General features: G+C 34.2%; 1 protein-coding gene across 1 annotated transcript in view; it reads right to left on the bottom strand.

The window, feature by feature from the left end:
- Positions 1 to 3533: 3533 nt before the first annotated feature.
- The window catches only part of GNAI1 (G protein subunit alpha i1), a 32349-nt gene continuing 17966 nt past the window's right edge, over positions 3534 to 17916 (bottom strand). The window contains exons 3-10 of the mRNA XM_071734036.1: positions 17743 to 17785; positions 17514 to 17655; positions 12765 to 12922; positions 10880 to 11008; positions 7571 to 7700; positions 6525 to 6678; positions 5443 to 5657; positions 3534 to 5339 (exon numbers count right to left, since the gene is read on the bottom strand). Of these exons, the coding sequence (XP_071590137.1) occupies positions 5467 to 5657; positions 6525 to 6678; positions 7571 to 7700; positions 10880 to 11008; positions 12765 to 12922; positions 17514 to 17655; positions 17743 to 17785 (947 nt within the window). The 3' untranslated portion in view covers positions 3534 to 5339; positions 5443 to 5466. The remainder of the gene's footprint in view (positions 5340 to 5442; positions 5658 to 6524; positions 6679 to 7570; positions 7701 to 10879; positions 11009 to 12764; positions 12923 to 17513; positions 17656 to 17742; positions 17786 to 17916) is intronic.

Here is a 17916-nt window from a genome sequence, read left to right as displayed (position 1 = left end):
CTGTCCTAAGACATAATGCACAGGACAAAATCACATTCTGAAAACATGTTCAAATATGTTTGCTACACTAAAGTCACTGTATATGATTTGCTTTTTCATGTTTAGTTTAATATTTTAAATTATGCAGCTGATAGTTTCTGGGCTTTATTTAAATCCACATATAATTCATATAAAAGAAATATAAACTTTGGCAATTTACATCAAGTAAAAGTTAAAACTATTCTCATTGGAGTATTATCTTTCTTTTAATAATAAAGCTCTTGAGGAAAGTAAAAAAAACTATTTGAAGTTTGTAATTTATGTAATCAAAACAGGAATAGCTGCATCTTCAGCTTATCTACCAAAAAAATCCTGACATACAGGACAAGCATTAACCTTTTTCAATAACAACTGTGAAACATTCTCAGGATGGATTAGTTTCACAGTATTTTTAACAGATTTTGTGGGGTCTTGCAGAAGAGTCAAAACTTGTGACTATATGTCAGGATAATTTTTCAAACATTATGGCTCCTGAGGTAAGTTGTTACACCTTTGAGCTTAAGTGCAAAACTGATGGATTATTCATTTCTTTTAGTTAGATAACTGCTACTTTATTTTGTAAATAAATAAAAATTATTTTAGCTAAGCTCTTCTGGAAGTACCTTTGTATGTATTTCAAATGCCTTCCACTCTGCCACTTGTAATGTAGTCTCAAAAGCACATACAGACTTTGTAGAAACAAGGAAACTTATTTTTAAGAGGCATCTGATATGTGCCTGATAGGTATCTGATAAGGTGTCATACTGTAAGAACTACAGTATGGTGGGCCTGTGCATCACTCTGGAACTACAAGCTGTTACTGAGAAGCTTCACCTACTCCATTTCCTGCTTGCCTTGACTTTTCTTCATGCTTTTCACTAGCAACTGTACCTAAAACTGCATGTGTTTATAATTCTCAAATCTTACATTACCATAATAACACTTATTATTAATCTTACATCAATGCTCTTTATCTGCAAAAGAAATTAAAGAACAGCATTTCCCCAGGATTCAAGGTACCCATTCCTCAAATGTCTATACAATCTGTGAGTGGGACAGCACAGTGACACCACCTCCTCCCAAGCTTCTCTATCATTTGAAAGACAGAAGAAGAGGAAGAATGAAGAAGTTAGCTGGGAACAGCTAGTTCTGGGAAGCTGCAGTGACTTCTGCTGACATCATATTTGGTCTTAAACCTCTTTGGTTCTATTGCAATTGAAAACAAGAAGAAAATTGCAGATAACACATTCTGATCAGTACATCCTTGCATGCATAGATTTTCCTTATGTAAAAGCTCCTGTGAAATTCCTTTCAGAACTGAGGAACTGAACTACAGAAATATAGTTCTGCTACAGAACTATATTTCTGCAGTGTGGGCTCAGCTCTCCCCTCCTAAAACCCAGAAGGGAATACAGGCAAAAATGGTACAGTATTACACTTTCTCATATGGATCTCAGCCCATTAACTACACTGTAAAAAATAATCTATATTACTCCTTAGTCCATGCAAATGATGACTAAAATAAAGCTGCTCAGAACTCTGATCTCTGCTGTGCCAGGTAACAATCATGAAGCCTTTTCACTACCACAAAAAAGAAACCACATGCAGAGCAAACCAACCAGAAACACCTTGTCTGGGACCATGAAAAATGGAACTTTGAAAAGCACTACTCCTAAGTATACTATAGATAAAAAGCTTGATAAATGCATTTTTAATTCAGCCTTTTTTCCATTTACCATGCTTCCGTGACTTGGATATGTAACTGATTAAAATTCTGTTCCTAGCTTCCTCTATGTCAAGACAGCTTCTTTACAAGAACTCCACCTGAAAATTTTCTTGGACCTCCACAACTGAAATTTTAATACTTCTGTGATTCACAGTCCAAAACCTGTAATTTTTGGCATAACCTACAGATAATGATGTAGATAATGAATGGTAATTAAGTTATTCAACAAATCAGTCTTAAAAGCAGACACTGATGGAGTAACTTGCTGTTAATTTCAGCAAGTGCAGCTACTTAGAAGAGACTTAGCTGAAAGAAAAATTACAAGACAAATTCTTAGTTCTATCCTGGCCCAAACCAGGACAATGTTAGAATTCCAGTTCTTCTTTCACCAGTCTCATCTTCCTCATTCATAAGCTGTGACCACATTCTTTCACAGGCTTTGAATTACTTGAGGATAAGCTGCTTTCAGCCTCTTGTACCTTCTACATGTTTTTCAAAATGAAATAGTCAAGGCTTTGAAGTTTACAACCCTGGTACTGCCTTTGAGACACTCAGGCCATCAGTTATATTAATACAAAGTATAATAACTTCAAGACATATCCATATAGCAGGATAGCCTGATTTCCTTTTTGCTTGATTTAAACCAAATTATCTTTTAATTTTTCCCAATTCTAAACACATTCCAGCCATCATGCTCTTCAGTACACTGCAGATAGATCTCTTCTGCTCCTTAAGATTTTGTGCATAATTTAAATCATGAAGCTGCTAACTGCATACATGGAAACAGAAATTGCAATCCCACCAATGCTATGCTGCTCCCACTCTATGATCCTATTTCAGCTACTAAGAAGTTACTACATTTAACACCAAACTTCCTCCAAATTCAAACGGCTAGCATCATGAAGCCAAACACCATAGTTTCCAAACTACATGTTCAGGGATGGTTGCACTTTACTGAAAGACTTCAATGACAGACAATAAGCTTACAAGACCACAGGGGCTGGAGAAGTCTCCATAAGGTTGAAATTAAAATTCCTTATATATACTCAATTTAGAATATCTAAAATAAGCTGAAGGAACAGCTAAGCTAGTAGAGGGAGGTTTCTCACGTAAGGCTAGAAAAAGCAGTTTGCTAACATACTTTGCATGAAGAAAGGAGACAATTGGAAAACTGGTAGAGCAGAGGAGCTCAGACTGCTGAGGGGCAAGATTGTCCTTCTCACACCTGCAGGATTTTCTGTTTTCTGAGGTGCTCTCAGACCAAGAAGCTGACGACAGAACAGAGATGGAAAGAAGCCATATAACAACTGCAGTGAAAATTTAAGTGCGTGGCTCTCACTTTCACATGTAAATCCTCTTGTAGCTTTTCCCAAAGAAGAGTCCTAGGCTGACAACTTTCATCTCAGGAAAAAGACTGATCAACCAGTACAGAGCATCTACAAGGAAACAGAAGTGCTGTCAACCCATCACCTCATAAAGACATGTTTACTGGCCTGGATTAGCAAGCAAAAGCATTTCATGATTTTGTTCTGAGTTAAGATGGAAATACTTCAGAAAACACCAGTCAGGAAATTTCAAAAACTCTCCCATTGAAGATATTAGGAACAATGGTAAAGGAAAAATATTTAAGAATTAAACAGTAATCATCAATTTATACTCATTTTCATTTTACTACTTGTTGCATAAAATTTTGGAATTTACTCTTGACTACTTATCATTTTTACTACCTAGTTATCTCCAATGGATGGATGAAAAAAGATTTCCATCAGCACAGTTAATGAAAAACATATTTCAAGCAAGGCACAAAATTTAGATTTATTTATGTAATTTGATTAATCCCAATTTTTGTTTTACATTAAATACAAAAACCAACTTGAACGTAGGTGTAAATACAGTTTCCACAAAGTAGTTCAGTGAGTTTCAAAATCATTTATGTATCCAGAACCATAAAGCACAATTAAAAGCAGCCCAGGATATACAGATTGCTTACCATAACTGCTGAAAGAACTCAATGTATATATATTTAACAGCCTCCAGTAATAAATTTTCCTTTCTAACCTTTCAAATTAAACACATTTAGCAATTCTGTACATAACAAAGGAAGAATTAAAGAATGAGAAGTGCAGATGAGCTCTACACAAGCTGAGACCTAAATGAAACACATACACAATCAAAAATTAAATAACAGAACAATGACATATATTTTGGTTTAACACTTGTAAGAACATAAATGCTAAGATAATGTAGAAAAATAGCAACAGTTCAACAACTTACTTCTCAAAGAACTTACAGTGTACTCTAGCTGCCCGAAATATTTTAACAATTATAGAAAATCATATTTCCAAGTTTGGTATGTTTGTATTTCTTAGATGACATACATTTAAGACAACCATCCATAAACTTATTCACAAATAGAGGCTTATTCTTTTAAAGTCTGTATAAAAAAATCAGTTTTGGCACTACCCATAAGGCAATGGATGATATGTACCTAAGACAGCAAATCACATAATGAAAGCATAAGCAGATAAAAATAATATCCTTTAATTTATTATTTAAAGAAGCTGTAAGACTGTAATTATAATTAAAGAGGAAGTAACGAATTAGCATTTCCAAGTCACTCTAACATCCTATCCAAAATATGGAAGATTCTTCTTACATGCAACAGGAAATTGCTTTAATCTGTGAAGCCACTGTGCTATGTCTTGTGAGAGAACCCAGTATTTCTGAAGTTATCGAATTATCAAACTAGGCTTTTTATCAGAAAATAGCAAAATGTTTAAGGAGAAGATAAGTTCAGATCTAAAGAAAGCAGGAAAAAATATTAGTCTGAAGTCCAGCACTGTGAACGGTCTATAAAAAAAAAAAATCCCAAAGGTAATTTTGCCATTTGCTCCACTGCACATACTACAATCTCAAACTTTTTTATTTCTATGAACAGATTAAAAAATTTACTTTTTGAATTACTATTAGCTTAATTAATAGTTGAACCTTAAAGTTCAATTTATCAGTGTTGCCACATTTGCATCGCAAGCCCAGATTTCATAAATTGTGGATTTCATTTAAATTTTAAAAATAATGTTTCCATTTATCTTAAATTTATAAAAAGATTTTTTTTTCAAAACTTAAGGCAAAAAACAAGTTTTGTTTTGTTTTTTTAAGTCTGAGCAGGTATATGAGGCTGTTTAAATATCAAAAAGCTAACACCCTATACAGTATTACCAACAAAAAGTAAATAATAAGGCAGCATGCACCCTTAAGATGAAAAGAAAATTTAATTTTACAAGATGTTTAAATAATCCAAAGGCAAAAAGTGTTTGTCTCCTCTAAGATTATCTTCATAAAACATGGAAATATTAGAGGACATCAAGTTACTAAAATATTTCGTTCAACGTTTATACAAATACATTACTACAAGTTTACATACAATCAGCTGACATCTCAGTGTTAACTAATTACTTAAATTTACAAGACAAACATAAATAAAGCTGTTAAAACAGGCAAGTACAGTACTGATCTATCATTCAGCACAATGTGTTTTTTACTTCTTTCATCTTGAAAGGAATCGATTAGAATTGTGCGAAGTCGTTCTCCAGACCTAGAAATAAAACAAGAGAGAATTAAGTACATCTGTGCAGTTTTACACAGCACAGGCATATTCCAAATACATCCCCAGTCCTGTTTTCAGGCATGTAATTTACCATTTAACAACCTCTTCTCTGTTCTCAGAAGAGGCCACAGTCTTTAAGGTTATTTTTAATAATGACATCAGTTACAGCATCAAAAACAAACTGCACGTTTTTTGTGTCTGTGGCACATGTGAAGTGAGTGTAGATTTCCTTTGTGTCTTTTCTCTTGTTCAGATCTTCAAACTGACACTGAATGTAAGCAGCTGCTTCTTCATAAGTGTTTGAACCTAGAAGGAGAAAATTGCTCAGTAAGCATGTTTCAAACTGAGAAAGAACAACTGTTTATTTGAAGGCACTGGTTCTTTGAAAACAATTAACCTAAATCTGAAAGGAGTAATTTCAGTCACTGCTTTTAGACACCATAAATGAGCCTTGAAGGAAACCTTTGCACACATTTTTAAGAAAAAACCTCAATTCAATTCCATTTGCAGGAAGTGTCTTTTCATTTCCTAAAATGGCAGGCAGAACAAGTCATAAATGACCTGTAACTGTCCCCAAGATTAGGCTATTTTGTTCCTTTCAAGTTACCCATTTCAACTATTTTAAAAAGGCTTGGGGAAAATTGTCTTACATATTTCTCCTAAGCTTTTTACATCCAACATACTATTTTGTGTAAAATGGAACAGTCTAGAATTCTAGTGAAAGTGCTATTTATAGAGGCTAAGACTTCTTCAGTGAAATAATCTTTTTTTGCTATGTATTTCCTAAATAAACCACCTATTTGTAATATGTATATTCACTTCCTATTCCAATAAATTCTCATGTATCCTCAGGGATTCCTTTCAGTGAAAACTATTACATCTAAATACGAGAAGGACATAAGAAAAAAGAAGGCACTAAGGAAATTAGGCTGAAAAGAGCTGCAGCAGTAACTGCTGATCACAAATGCTATCAGTGGACCACCACTATTTGCCCTGGTTAAAAGATTAATCTGATTTATCACTATTTAATTTGTGATCCGTAAAAGGGAGCCCCACCTTTATTTAAATATCTTAGCTACCTAGAGTTATTGAACTATTCCTATTTGCAAATGAGGAAAAAAAATGAGAAAATTTAATCAAAAAGTACTTGACAGCTGTGCCCCCCTCCAATACCTGCATATTCAGGGTAGCAAATAGTTAAAGGACTCCTTTTGACTTTTTCTTCAAAAAGATCTTTCTTGTTCAGGAAGAGAATAATAGAAGTGTCTGTGAACCATTTGTTGTTGCAGATACTGTCAAATAATTTCATGCTTTCATGCATCCGATTCTGTAATTGGAAAAAAAACCCTCAACACCTTGCTGTATTTCATTTCAGTAGTAAAATCAGGATATTTTTGATTAGTTGCAAATGAACCAGGTAAGTTACAAAACTAGATTTCTAGTACACAGTCACATTTTACCAGAGTGGAATACTGAGAGGCCAAGACCACTCTATCACTAAGAACACTTTTCTAAGAACGCTTAGTACCTGAGATTTCAGCATAAGAAAAAAATATAAATCTGTAGAACTAGAGAATGAAGAGAGCATGTGTTTCTTCCTCTGAAAAAAAATTATCCACTATGTAAGGACTCTGGTCAAGCTCCAGTCTTTTAAGTAGCAGCTATGACCTTCTCTGACTACAATTCACTTGGAAGGTTCATTTTTCTTTCCTCCCCAAACTGTAATTTGTAAGAAGCTGCAGAACATGAGGAAAAGCACAGAAATTTGATGATTCACACATAATAGGTAGGCATGACTTTAGATCCCTCAAATAGTAAAAAGCATGCACTTTGTGCATACTGACATGGGAGGAGTCACGCCTTGAAAGAGGAGAAAGAAGTGAGAGGTTGGATGGGTAAAAAGAAATTTCTGTAACTAAGAAAGATCAGAGAAACATTTGGAAAGAAAAAAAAACCAAATCCTGAGGAAGGAAAGGAAAAGAAGACATGCAGTACAGTAGAAACAGGTAAGCCAACCAATTCCATACTATGTACTTTCGTATTATTTCCATATATGAAATCTGAAAATACGAATTCTACCACCATTTCTCTAAAACCTTTCACACAAATCCCTGTACATCATATGAAGTAGTAATACTCTAAAAGAAGTATATATAGTTTGCCATTAAAACTTAAGTTTCTTTCCAACAACTATCCTCTTTTTCAAATGAGGTACTTGCCATTTCCTCATCTTCAGCCAAGACCAAGTCATAATCACTTAATGCCACACAAAAAATAATCGCTGTAACACCCTCGAAACAATGAATCCACTTCTTCCGCTCTGATCTTTGGCCTCCAACATCAAACATTCTGCAAAACAGAAGTGAAAAACAGGGAATGAACTTTGGAATTTCTAGCTTTCTGAATGCTAATCTGAATTTATATGAAGTAAGCTTTGTAAGTCTGATCACAAAACTTTTAAAAAGGCATAAAAACTTTTAAAAAGACAGACAACTTCTAGAACATGGAGGTGAGATTTCCAGTTTGTATTTGCATATATTGATTTCAGCAAAAAATGTTTGCTTCACTTCAGAACAGTGTCTCTGCCAGTGGGGTACTTCCCTACTGATGCTTGTCTCAATTAGGAGTTGCCTTTCTAGCAGTGCATGCAACAAACTCCCAGTTCTTTATGCAAACCATCTTCTTGCACTCATCTTTGAAGGATTTATTCACTAAAATCTAGTGCTGGATGTAGTCCTGGCACCACAGTTTTGCAGTGAACACTGAAAAAGCAAGTAATAACCTGAAGGATTATTTTATGTAAAGAACTTTCTTTTTCATATGATATGAGTACAAAGAAACACAGAAAAATTATTTGGCACACAAAATTCTTTAAAAAAAAAAAAAAGAGGCTACATGTATCTTTCAGAAAAACTAACCACTTTAAACAGAGTAGAAGCCTGAAAGTTCATAAGCTTTCTGTCTGCCCTTTTAGAAGTCATACTGAGAGGCCTGTTAGGTCATAGTCCCAAAAGACTGAAATTCTCAAAGCTGTTTGTCTGCAGATATTTTTTATTTTTTTTAAGTTTTGAAAGAACTATTTGCAGATTCCAGTTTCTAATGAGACTGCACACACTGGGTGGTATGCAAACCCATCTTTTAAGCACTTGCCTCAGGTGTTAAAATTCATAATACTGTCCATGGTTTGACTACTCAAAAGAACCATAAGGTATATATACAAGGTAAGTCAGTCTACAATGAACTTAAAAGAACACAAGGCAGTGCTGAAGGAACTTAAATTCGTAACAGCTGAATCTATCCCCCTTATATAAAAGAATGAAGGTATCTGGAAATGCTTCAATGACTTTCCATTACTTAAAAGAAAACAGACTGCTGTAATGAGATTACAAGGTGACTATGCCACATTCAGACAAATTACTTCATTAACTAAATGTAAAGCAACAAAGACAATTCTTTCCAGTCACCACTCTACCAAGATACTTTACTTAGCTGCATTAAATGAGTAGCTTTCTGTATTAAATGCAGATAAATTGGTTATCTGCAATTGTGCAAATTTAAGGACTTATGGAAGATCCTTTCAGTAGCACAGTATTTTTGAGATCCAATGTTGCCAGATTTGCTATGTTCTGCATCTATTTAAGTGTAGAACATGATTCCAGTACCCATACAAAACATGACAAGGGTCAAAGGTCAATTCTCTTTTGAGGTTATACAAAATACTCATTCCAGTCACCAACCTTGTAAAAGACTCTCAATTCTACAATTATTTTTTTTTTGAAGCAGGTTAATAAAAACATGTTAATAAAAACATGACACAAATCCAGAAAGTCTCACATATTAAATACTTATTAAAAGCAGCCTGTGTTTTTTATCAACCCCTTTCCTGTCTGCCCTGGGCTATAAGACTGCAGAGGGAGGAGGAGCACAGGATAGATAAAAAAAACCCTACTGATTTTATGCTAATGTACTGCGTGACTAGGTAAATTGCACTTCAAGAGATACAATTACAGGGTTTTTTTTAGAAATCTTGAAGTGTTCTGAGTCGCTAGATTTTTATTTTAACAAACCAGAGTAAAAATAAGCAGAGAAAGAAACAAATTAGAACACAGACACTGCTTTCTGATCAAAAAACAAAGATCAAAGCTACACTAAGTACTTCACAGAAGAAGGAAATAATGCTCAGCCTCAATCTAAACAGCAAAAGGGGACAGAAAAGATAATGAAAAAACCTGAAGTACACAATATTGCACAGATAGTCCTATTTAGGTACCTTCATCTTCATACAATCAGGTCTCATATGCCTCCAGTTCATCTTAAAAGTTCTTTTCAATGCTATGTAGGAATATACTTTCAAGTCCTTCCAATACCTCATTAAGTCTGTCTCCTAAGGCAACACATTATAGGTAAATACTTCCCAAGGCCTCTCTTAAAGTTACACATTTTATAGGAGTTCATTCATATAGTCTGTATGCAGGATTTTATAGGACCGTAATCACATCGTCCTAATAATCAGCACAGACTGGGAGTGTAGAAAAATTTAAACCCACATATAACAGGAAACCAAACAAGAAACATTAGAAGATGAGTGAGAAACTAGATATCTTCTCAGACTATACTGAACAATTCTCTCAAGGCTTGGCTAAGCATATCCTCCTTGGGTTTACAGGAGATTTTTCCCATTTACGAGCTATTATTTTACGGATGAGTATGATTTTTATATACTTAAGCCCTAAAACAAGGAAACAAAATACAGTGGAAATATTTCCACTGTACTAATGTCCCTGAATCATCCATATTACAGTGCTTATATGCATTTACATAAAAAAAATATTTTCCATGAAGATACTGAAGAAATATATTTGCAGACAACAAACTCTGCATGATGTAAATGCAGATACAATCTGAGCTTTATTTGCTTCTCATTCTTCCTGACACCAGTCGGAGGTAGAATTTTATTGCATTTATACTACACTGTGCTTTCATCATGAGTGTCTACAAACATAAAATGTTCAGAATATTAACATTATTTTGTAAATCCCACACCACAAGCAACGCAAGTAACATCCTTTCATCACTAAATAAAGTACTACCAAGTGTATATTTGAATCCAGTTCTTCAGGAAAATGGATTTACTCGTTCATACAAGACCAGCAAACATTACTAAGCCTACATCTCTCCCACTAAATTTAAAAGAATCTGATAGAGCTGCTATTTAACATGGCAGAGAACTGAATCTATCGAGATCTAATTTACATGTAAAATAACTTTACAAAATCTTCCAATAAAACCAAAGCATTTATTATTTAATATCAGCATACTGATGACAGGAGTTCCAAAGACTCTGACATCCCTTTAAAACATTGAGTTAAGCATGAGGAATTTTTTTTTCCAGAAAGAAAAAAAATTGGGGTGGAATAAATCGAAGTTGTGGTTAGAAAAATTTGTTAAATTAAGCAGTTGAAAGTCCATCCTCTAGAACTTTAAAAAAACTGTAGCTGACAGATGAAAATGAAGAACCATTTACATACTTAAAATGAAGATCTTTGAAAGTAAAGTGAGTTTCCACTATTCCTGTAGTTTTCACTCTAGTTCTGAGAACGTCCTGTTGGGTTGGAATGTAGCTGGTTTGTGCTATCCTGTCCAAGTCATTCAGGTAGCTGAAGGTAAAAATAAATACTGTTTTCAGTTATTCAAAAAATAGTAATAAGATAATTACAAAGAATTAAAGAAGTTCTAGATCTAGTCGTATTTTGCTTGACTTTTATACAATAGTTTTCTTTGAGATAAGACAAAAGGCAAGACACATTATTTCCTTAAATTTTCCAAGTTTGAAATAAACTTTGGGGAAACAAAGATATTCCATGCTAGAAGAAAAAAAGTGTATGCAATTGACTCCACCATAAAGAAGTTTTAGAAATCCCAAAATGCAAACATGGTTCCGTGTACAACAATGTTATTTGCACCAACTATAAGATCATATTTGTAATCAGCTAAACTACAACTGTAACAAAAGCCCAACACTGGAATTGGTAATTGGTATGAAAAGAACAACCAAGTGCTTTGGCCCAAATTAATTTGTTTAAGAAAATGCCTAGATAAAGATTAGTTTTCTATTGAGAGTTTCTAATTGCATACATTTTTAACAGTAGTATACTTTTATTGCCAAATTGCAGTGATTCAGGCCAAGAAGCCCAGTGTTTCTAAAACATACAAATATTATTTGTGCTTTTCCCATAGTAAATATGGAAGGCTTTATATGTTGTTCTTTCAGTCTAACCAGAATCTGTAAATTTTAAGCATCAAATTGCATAGCTAGCATAGCATTCTTATTTAACTGGAGGTAGAGTTATATAAAAACAACAAAAGAGAACAGGGGGCGTTAACAGGTAGCTGATACTCCAAATTAAGTGCTCCATATTGAAGAAAGATTATACAAGTGCTCTCTCTCAAGGCATGAGATCTGCCATTGTGAGATCAGCTTGTTACCATCTATTCTTTGTATCCTTTGAACAACTTCAGAAAACAAGTAATCATGCTGGAAGTATCAGCGTTATTTCAACGCAATTTGATCATTTTTCTATTAATTCAGCATGCCCGTAATTACATTACTCCAGCTACAGTCTTCTCACAGCTCCCTCACCCACGTTTGTTTATGTACAGTTATTCTAAAGAACAGAAACACCTTATTTTATGGAAAGTAAAAAACAACTTCAAGTTCTATATATTAATTCAGAATGATAAAGCTTTAAAAAAATGCCCCATATGGCCATTATCACTGCTATGCCATTCTTTACCATCTTAACTCACCCTTGACAGACTCTCTTCCTTGACTGACTTACCATTACTTGCTGCCATCACATCTTAGCTCTCATACCCTTGACACCTTATTGTTTGGTTTTTTTTTTTAATTAAGCACCCTAGCATAGAAGACACATTCTGATTGTTACCTCTGCTCAACACATTTTTAACAGTAATGGTTAATTCACAAAGAAAATGCAGCCATGTTGAACTACAGTAGAAATTCTACTACAAGCATAAAAGTAGTATCCTCAGTAATACAGACACATCATGTAATCGTTTCCTGGACATGTTCAGGTATTGAACAGGTACTCGAGCCACATTTTTGTAATAAAAATGCTATTAAAGCACCCTAAAGCGATTTTTGTCTTCCTCAAAATAATGAGACAACCAGTCAGAACTTGAAGTAAAATTTGGAATTATACCACAGCTCTTCCTTTCCAACCCAGAAGCCTAGTTGCAACATTTTGACCTAAGTAGACAATATCTTTGTTCAGATTCTTCTAAATTTTCCACATACATGGAGCAGAATGACTCAAAAGATGAGCCTTCCCTTTCATTTCTTTAGCAACTATTACAAGACAAAGAAAATCTTATTTGTCACATAGCACTTACTAGGCAGCAGAGTCATTAAGCTGGTATTCTCTAGATCTGTTGAAACAAGCTTGAACTCCACTGTCTTTCCACAGTCTCTTGATAACTCCAGCAAGCTCTGTTGTCATAAATCCTTCTTCTGCTGCTCCAGCTAACACAAAGAGCTGACGAGCATCATCCTGTAGGATGCAAACAAAGTGGAGAGACAAACATTGAGAATTACAAAAGAAGTATTATCACCTAAGGACTATATTCAGTAAATGAATTTCTTAACCTGGTAAGTGAGAATTGTAAGCAAACAGAAAAATGTGAGGGAAAACAACTTGATTTAGTTCTCTGCATAGAATAGCAATATCTACATTGTTCAACAGCAGAAAAAGACTAGTAAACTGAATTTCTCATTAGCTGATAAAGATTCTCCTGATCTGTTTATATATTTATAACTAGAACTAAGCTCCTACAAACACAAGTAAGATACTCTATGCTGAAGTTTATAGTTAACCTTATATGCTTAGCAAATACCACAAAATTAATAGAATAGTTACAATGTGTACTAGAACCTTCAGAAATGCAGACATACATTGATTCATTCAAGAAAACACATTAATCACCTAAGCTTCAAAAAACAACTCTGAATGTGACAAATAATCATTTCTTCCCAAACTGTGCAAATATTTCTTATTTCTAGATAAATCCCTTACCTTTATTATTCTACAGATATCAAGTTTTTTTGGTAACATGCTATTAAGTAAACATCGAGATCTTTAAGAAAGCAAATGCATTACATATAATGACTGCCTTTGAGAGTGAGGCTAATGGCACACAGATTGTCAATCCACCAGTCTTCTTTAACAGAACTTGACCAGTTGGCTATCTTCTGATTTTGACAGTGGGAAGAAAGCTAAAAATGTTAGATCTGTAAGTTATTGAAAAAAGGAGATAGCAGCTGGGCAAAGGAACAAGATCCACAGCAGTACCCTCCCGTAGGTAGCTGGTTGACCTTGTTTATTACATGTATGTGAGGTAATGCCAAGGTATGTCAGCCAGAAAAAGTCAGCATACTTGTGGCTTGCAACTACTACCCACAGCATATAATGTCTGTCAAATAATTAAAAGAAAGAGAACAGGAAATAACTGAAAAGGAGGGAGGAGAGAGAGCTGGGTACATATCAGCTGGGAACTGAAAGTAGTTAGAAAAAAAAGGAGGATTTAAAAAAAGCAACATACAGTTATTCTCACAAAACAGTAAATGAAGATGAAGATGCAAATCTGCAGAAAGATCAGGTTATATCACTTCTGCTGTTCAAACAACTAGCTGAGAAAAACAAACATTTCCAGGATAACCAGAGAAAGTAGTGTAAGTGTTCTAAGGATACTCTCCTCTGTAGACTTTAATAATCAAAGACTATGAGAGCTAACAGGGAAATCTTTTGCAGATGGCTCCAGTAGTACTGATATTTACAGCCTGAAACCAAAAAGTTTACAGTTCAGTCAACTCAAGGCAAATTTGAAGAGATGTATATATATATGTAGATACATATACATATAATTCAAACTTGTTACAAGCCTAAAAATGAAGATTTGTAAAACAAATTAACAGAATACTGACTACTGTGCATGCAAAAGATTGTTCATTGTAGACAACTAATAAAAATTACACTAAATTATAAATGTAGTTAATTCAGACTGCACTGTAATTATATAAAGCAAAGTAAAGATGAAAGGGTTGGACAGTCTCAGACTCAGACTGTAGTTCAGCAACATGCCTACATAAAAGAAACCTGAATGACAATTCTGATTTTGAATATTCTTTGTGGATGCAAATGTCAAGGACCTACAGCTCATAGAGCAGTCGATCTTGAAGAAGAGCAACTATATTAAGACACAGGATGGAAACAGCTTAGAAACTGACAGTTTTGTCATGAACTACACCATTTTATACTTGACATGGTCTGACTTTCAAACATACAAGATTTATTCTTGTTTCAAGTAGCTCTAATCTCTACATGCTTTAAAATGGGAGGAAGGGGAAATGGAAGGAGGAACAAGATAATCCATTTCAGCTTTTTAAAAGTCCAAACATTAATAATAAAAAGTGGTCTGTTACACCCATACTCCCTTTTCTGAGGATAACAAGTACTACAGACAAGAGAGGGAGTACGCAACGATCAACTCCTGTTTTCAAGAAGGTAGCTTCCTCTCCTAGGTGTCACTATTTTTTTACCAGATTTCAAAAATAATAATGTAAAGGAACTTATTTAACCATCAAATTACAGCAAATTTCATATTCAGAAAATGGTCCGCAGTCCTCTAAAGCACAATCATTGTCTCTCAAAATGCAGCTTCTGCTTTAGTAGTGAAACATCCTGTAGGACAAAGGAAGATACACCAGTCTCAAGACTGACCACTACTAAAGCTGCTGGTATAATTCATGCTCCCATGACTGAGCTTGAAAAAGGAAAATGTTCAGCTCACTGTTTTACTGTTATTCTTACGAAACAAATAATGAGTATATAATTTTCCAGACAATCTTATCCCATTCAGAGTAAAATCCTTACAAATTCACCTCAAAACTTCAAGTAAAAGTATCTGAATGTAAGTGTTCATCATGAGTTAAATTTTTGAGCTTTTTTTGCCCCAAAATGACAAAATTACAACAAAGTAGAATAAAATTTTAAAATTTTATACGCTATAATAGAGGAGTAACGACTCATTAGTTTTTTTAAAGTGAGACTGATGCATAACACAAGTGCTGAACTTCTTTTTCCATTTCTGACTTTACAACTGGCAAAAACCTAATACTGAATAGCAGTAAGGCTCTGAAAAAATAATTTGGACCACCAAGACAGGCCCAAGTGCAAAGGGATGGACAGCTGTTTTAAGATTACCACTGACAGAAGTTTGCCTCATCATTTCTCTTTGAAGCCCGAAAACTCAGATGAATTCAAACTGATACCATCTATAAAATACTCCTCAAAATCTTGTTAGTTATTTTATCTGCTAACACCTAAATTTACTCCTCCTCCGTTTTCTCTTACTACATACTTAGTAACATAAGTTCTACCATCTGGCTCTTTCCAGCATAAAGTGCCAGACTCCAGAGAGAACTCCATCACACAAATACTGAACTAACACATGAGAAGACACTGTTGCCTCCTTGGAAAACATTGATCCTAAGGCAAAGCAACAGCAAAGATAACAAAGGTAGAGAGGGATAACCAATGAAAACAAAAGGAATAACCAATGAAAAGAAAAGTTTTTAATAGTTCTCTCTACAACTGAAGATGTTTCAGGTAGAACTAACAAGTACATAAAGTACAAAAGAGCAAAACAAAAAGTTAAAAATTAATAATTAAATTAATAATTACATTAATAAAATTAATCTCAATCAGATTTAGGCTTCAGATACAACTTCATGTAATCTTATGTTTTCCTTCCTTGTGATAACCATACATAACACATTTCACAAGGTCACTGAAGGTATACTCCATAATATTTGTACTTTTCATTTAAAGCAACTGATAACATCTTGGACACAAGACTTTGTCATAAATGAAAAATTTACATATTGTTTCTTATTTTTCAAAACCCTACTCACCTCCCAAAGTGTAATTCAACTTCAAAATTACCTAAAAAACCTAATTATTACAAAATATCCTTCTGACTACCTAACATCCTTATTTCAATACATAAACAGAAAAAACACTTCCTCCATACTTCCAGCAAGACAGTCATAATGTGGCTAGCTCCTGCTTCAAAAACCGTACTGGTGAGCATTCCATATTCTGACATTGATTTCTTTGAGAAGAAAATAAAGGAACACATCCTAAACTAAATCTCAGTGCTACTCAGACTAAGAAATTCAGTGATCAATTTCAGCACTGCAGCACAGAGAAGATTCTTGTAATCAGAGGACAGGCAAAAACACTTGACCTAAGCATTTTCCAGAGTGATTCAGAGCCTCTCACCTCCTGTTCAAAAACGGACATAATTAGGGTCACCATAGGCAAGGAGTATAGGATGCAAGAAACAGTAAGCCAAAAAAAAAAATCAATTCTACAGACCATCTTCAATAGGTGGAATGCAGAGGCTTGTATGCAGGATGTCAGATGAAATGAGATGGGAAAGGTGAACAAAAGCTTAGAAAAAGGTTTCTTATTTCTTGGGAAAAATCCTTAATCCATATTGTACCATAAAAAAAGAGATACTAGCAGAAAGGCTATACCCCTGCCCCCTCTTTGCACATGGAAAACTTCCACATTGGAAATCAGTATGAAACAGGAACAACCTCAGAGGCTGGAAATGGTTTAAGCACTCCTGTGCCTATGATCCAATTAAGATGTACTGCCTGTAGACAGCTGTAGACAGCTAGATGTCTACATATTTAATTTGTGATTTCAAGGAACATGAAGATGTCTAACTTCAGTGACTTACAGAGCAGCTCACAAGCCCACTCAAATAAATAGACATGACTGTATAGTTTAATGTTTTTCAAAAACTCCAAGACTCAGATGCTTATTTCTTCACATGTAGATGAAATCTGGAGAATTTTTTCTAAACAAAATTGTCACGAAACAACCCAGTGCTGATTGCTCTATTAGTCAACCTGCTGTGTAAAGACCACTGGCATTTCATTTTCAATCAAATTTTGCATCCTATGAAGAAAATTTTTGTATCCCAAGATTTTTTTTTCAGGACACAATAATAGGCAAAAATTGAAAATGAATTGGTATTCCAGCTGTGTATCTGTACAGATACTTCAATACTCACAGCCCTGGTTGCATCACCAAAGTCTATCTTCAACCTCCCCATTGCTCTAATGATAGCAATAATGGACTGAATAGTGTTACTGTAGACAACAGCTTTGTACTGTTTACATTCTTCTTCTGAATAACCAGCTTCATGGATAATCCTATGGAAGGAAAAAAAAATAAATTCTCTATTCAAATAAAATAGTAATAATAAAAAACTTTACATAACAGTATTTCATGATACTTACTTCATTTGTTTGACAATTGTGCTTTTTCCTGATTCACCAGCTCCTAAAAAGTAAATGTGTGAAAATTCATTAGACTTTTATTAATCTTTGAAAATACATTTAGTTTCTACACCTCAACTACCTAATCAATGTAAAAATCTTCAACAGTTAAAAGTACATTTGTTAAAAATTAAT

Source organism: Heliangelus exortis, chromosome 1 (genome assembly GCF_036169615.1).
Source record: "Heliangelus exortis chromosome 1, bHelExo1.hap1, whole genome shotgun sequence".
Lineage (NCBI taxonomy): Eukaryota > Metazoa > Chordata > Aves > Apodiformes > Trochilidae > Heliangelus > Heliangelus exortis.
This window is presented reverse-complemented; position numbering and strand designations above follow the sequence as displayed.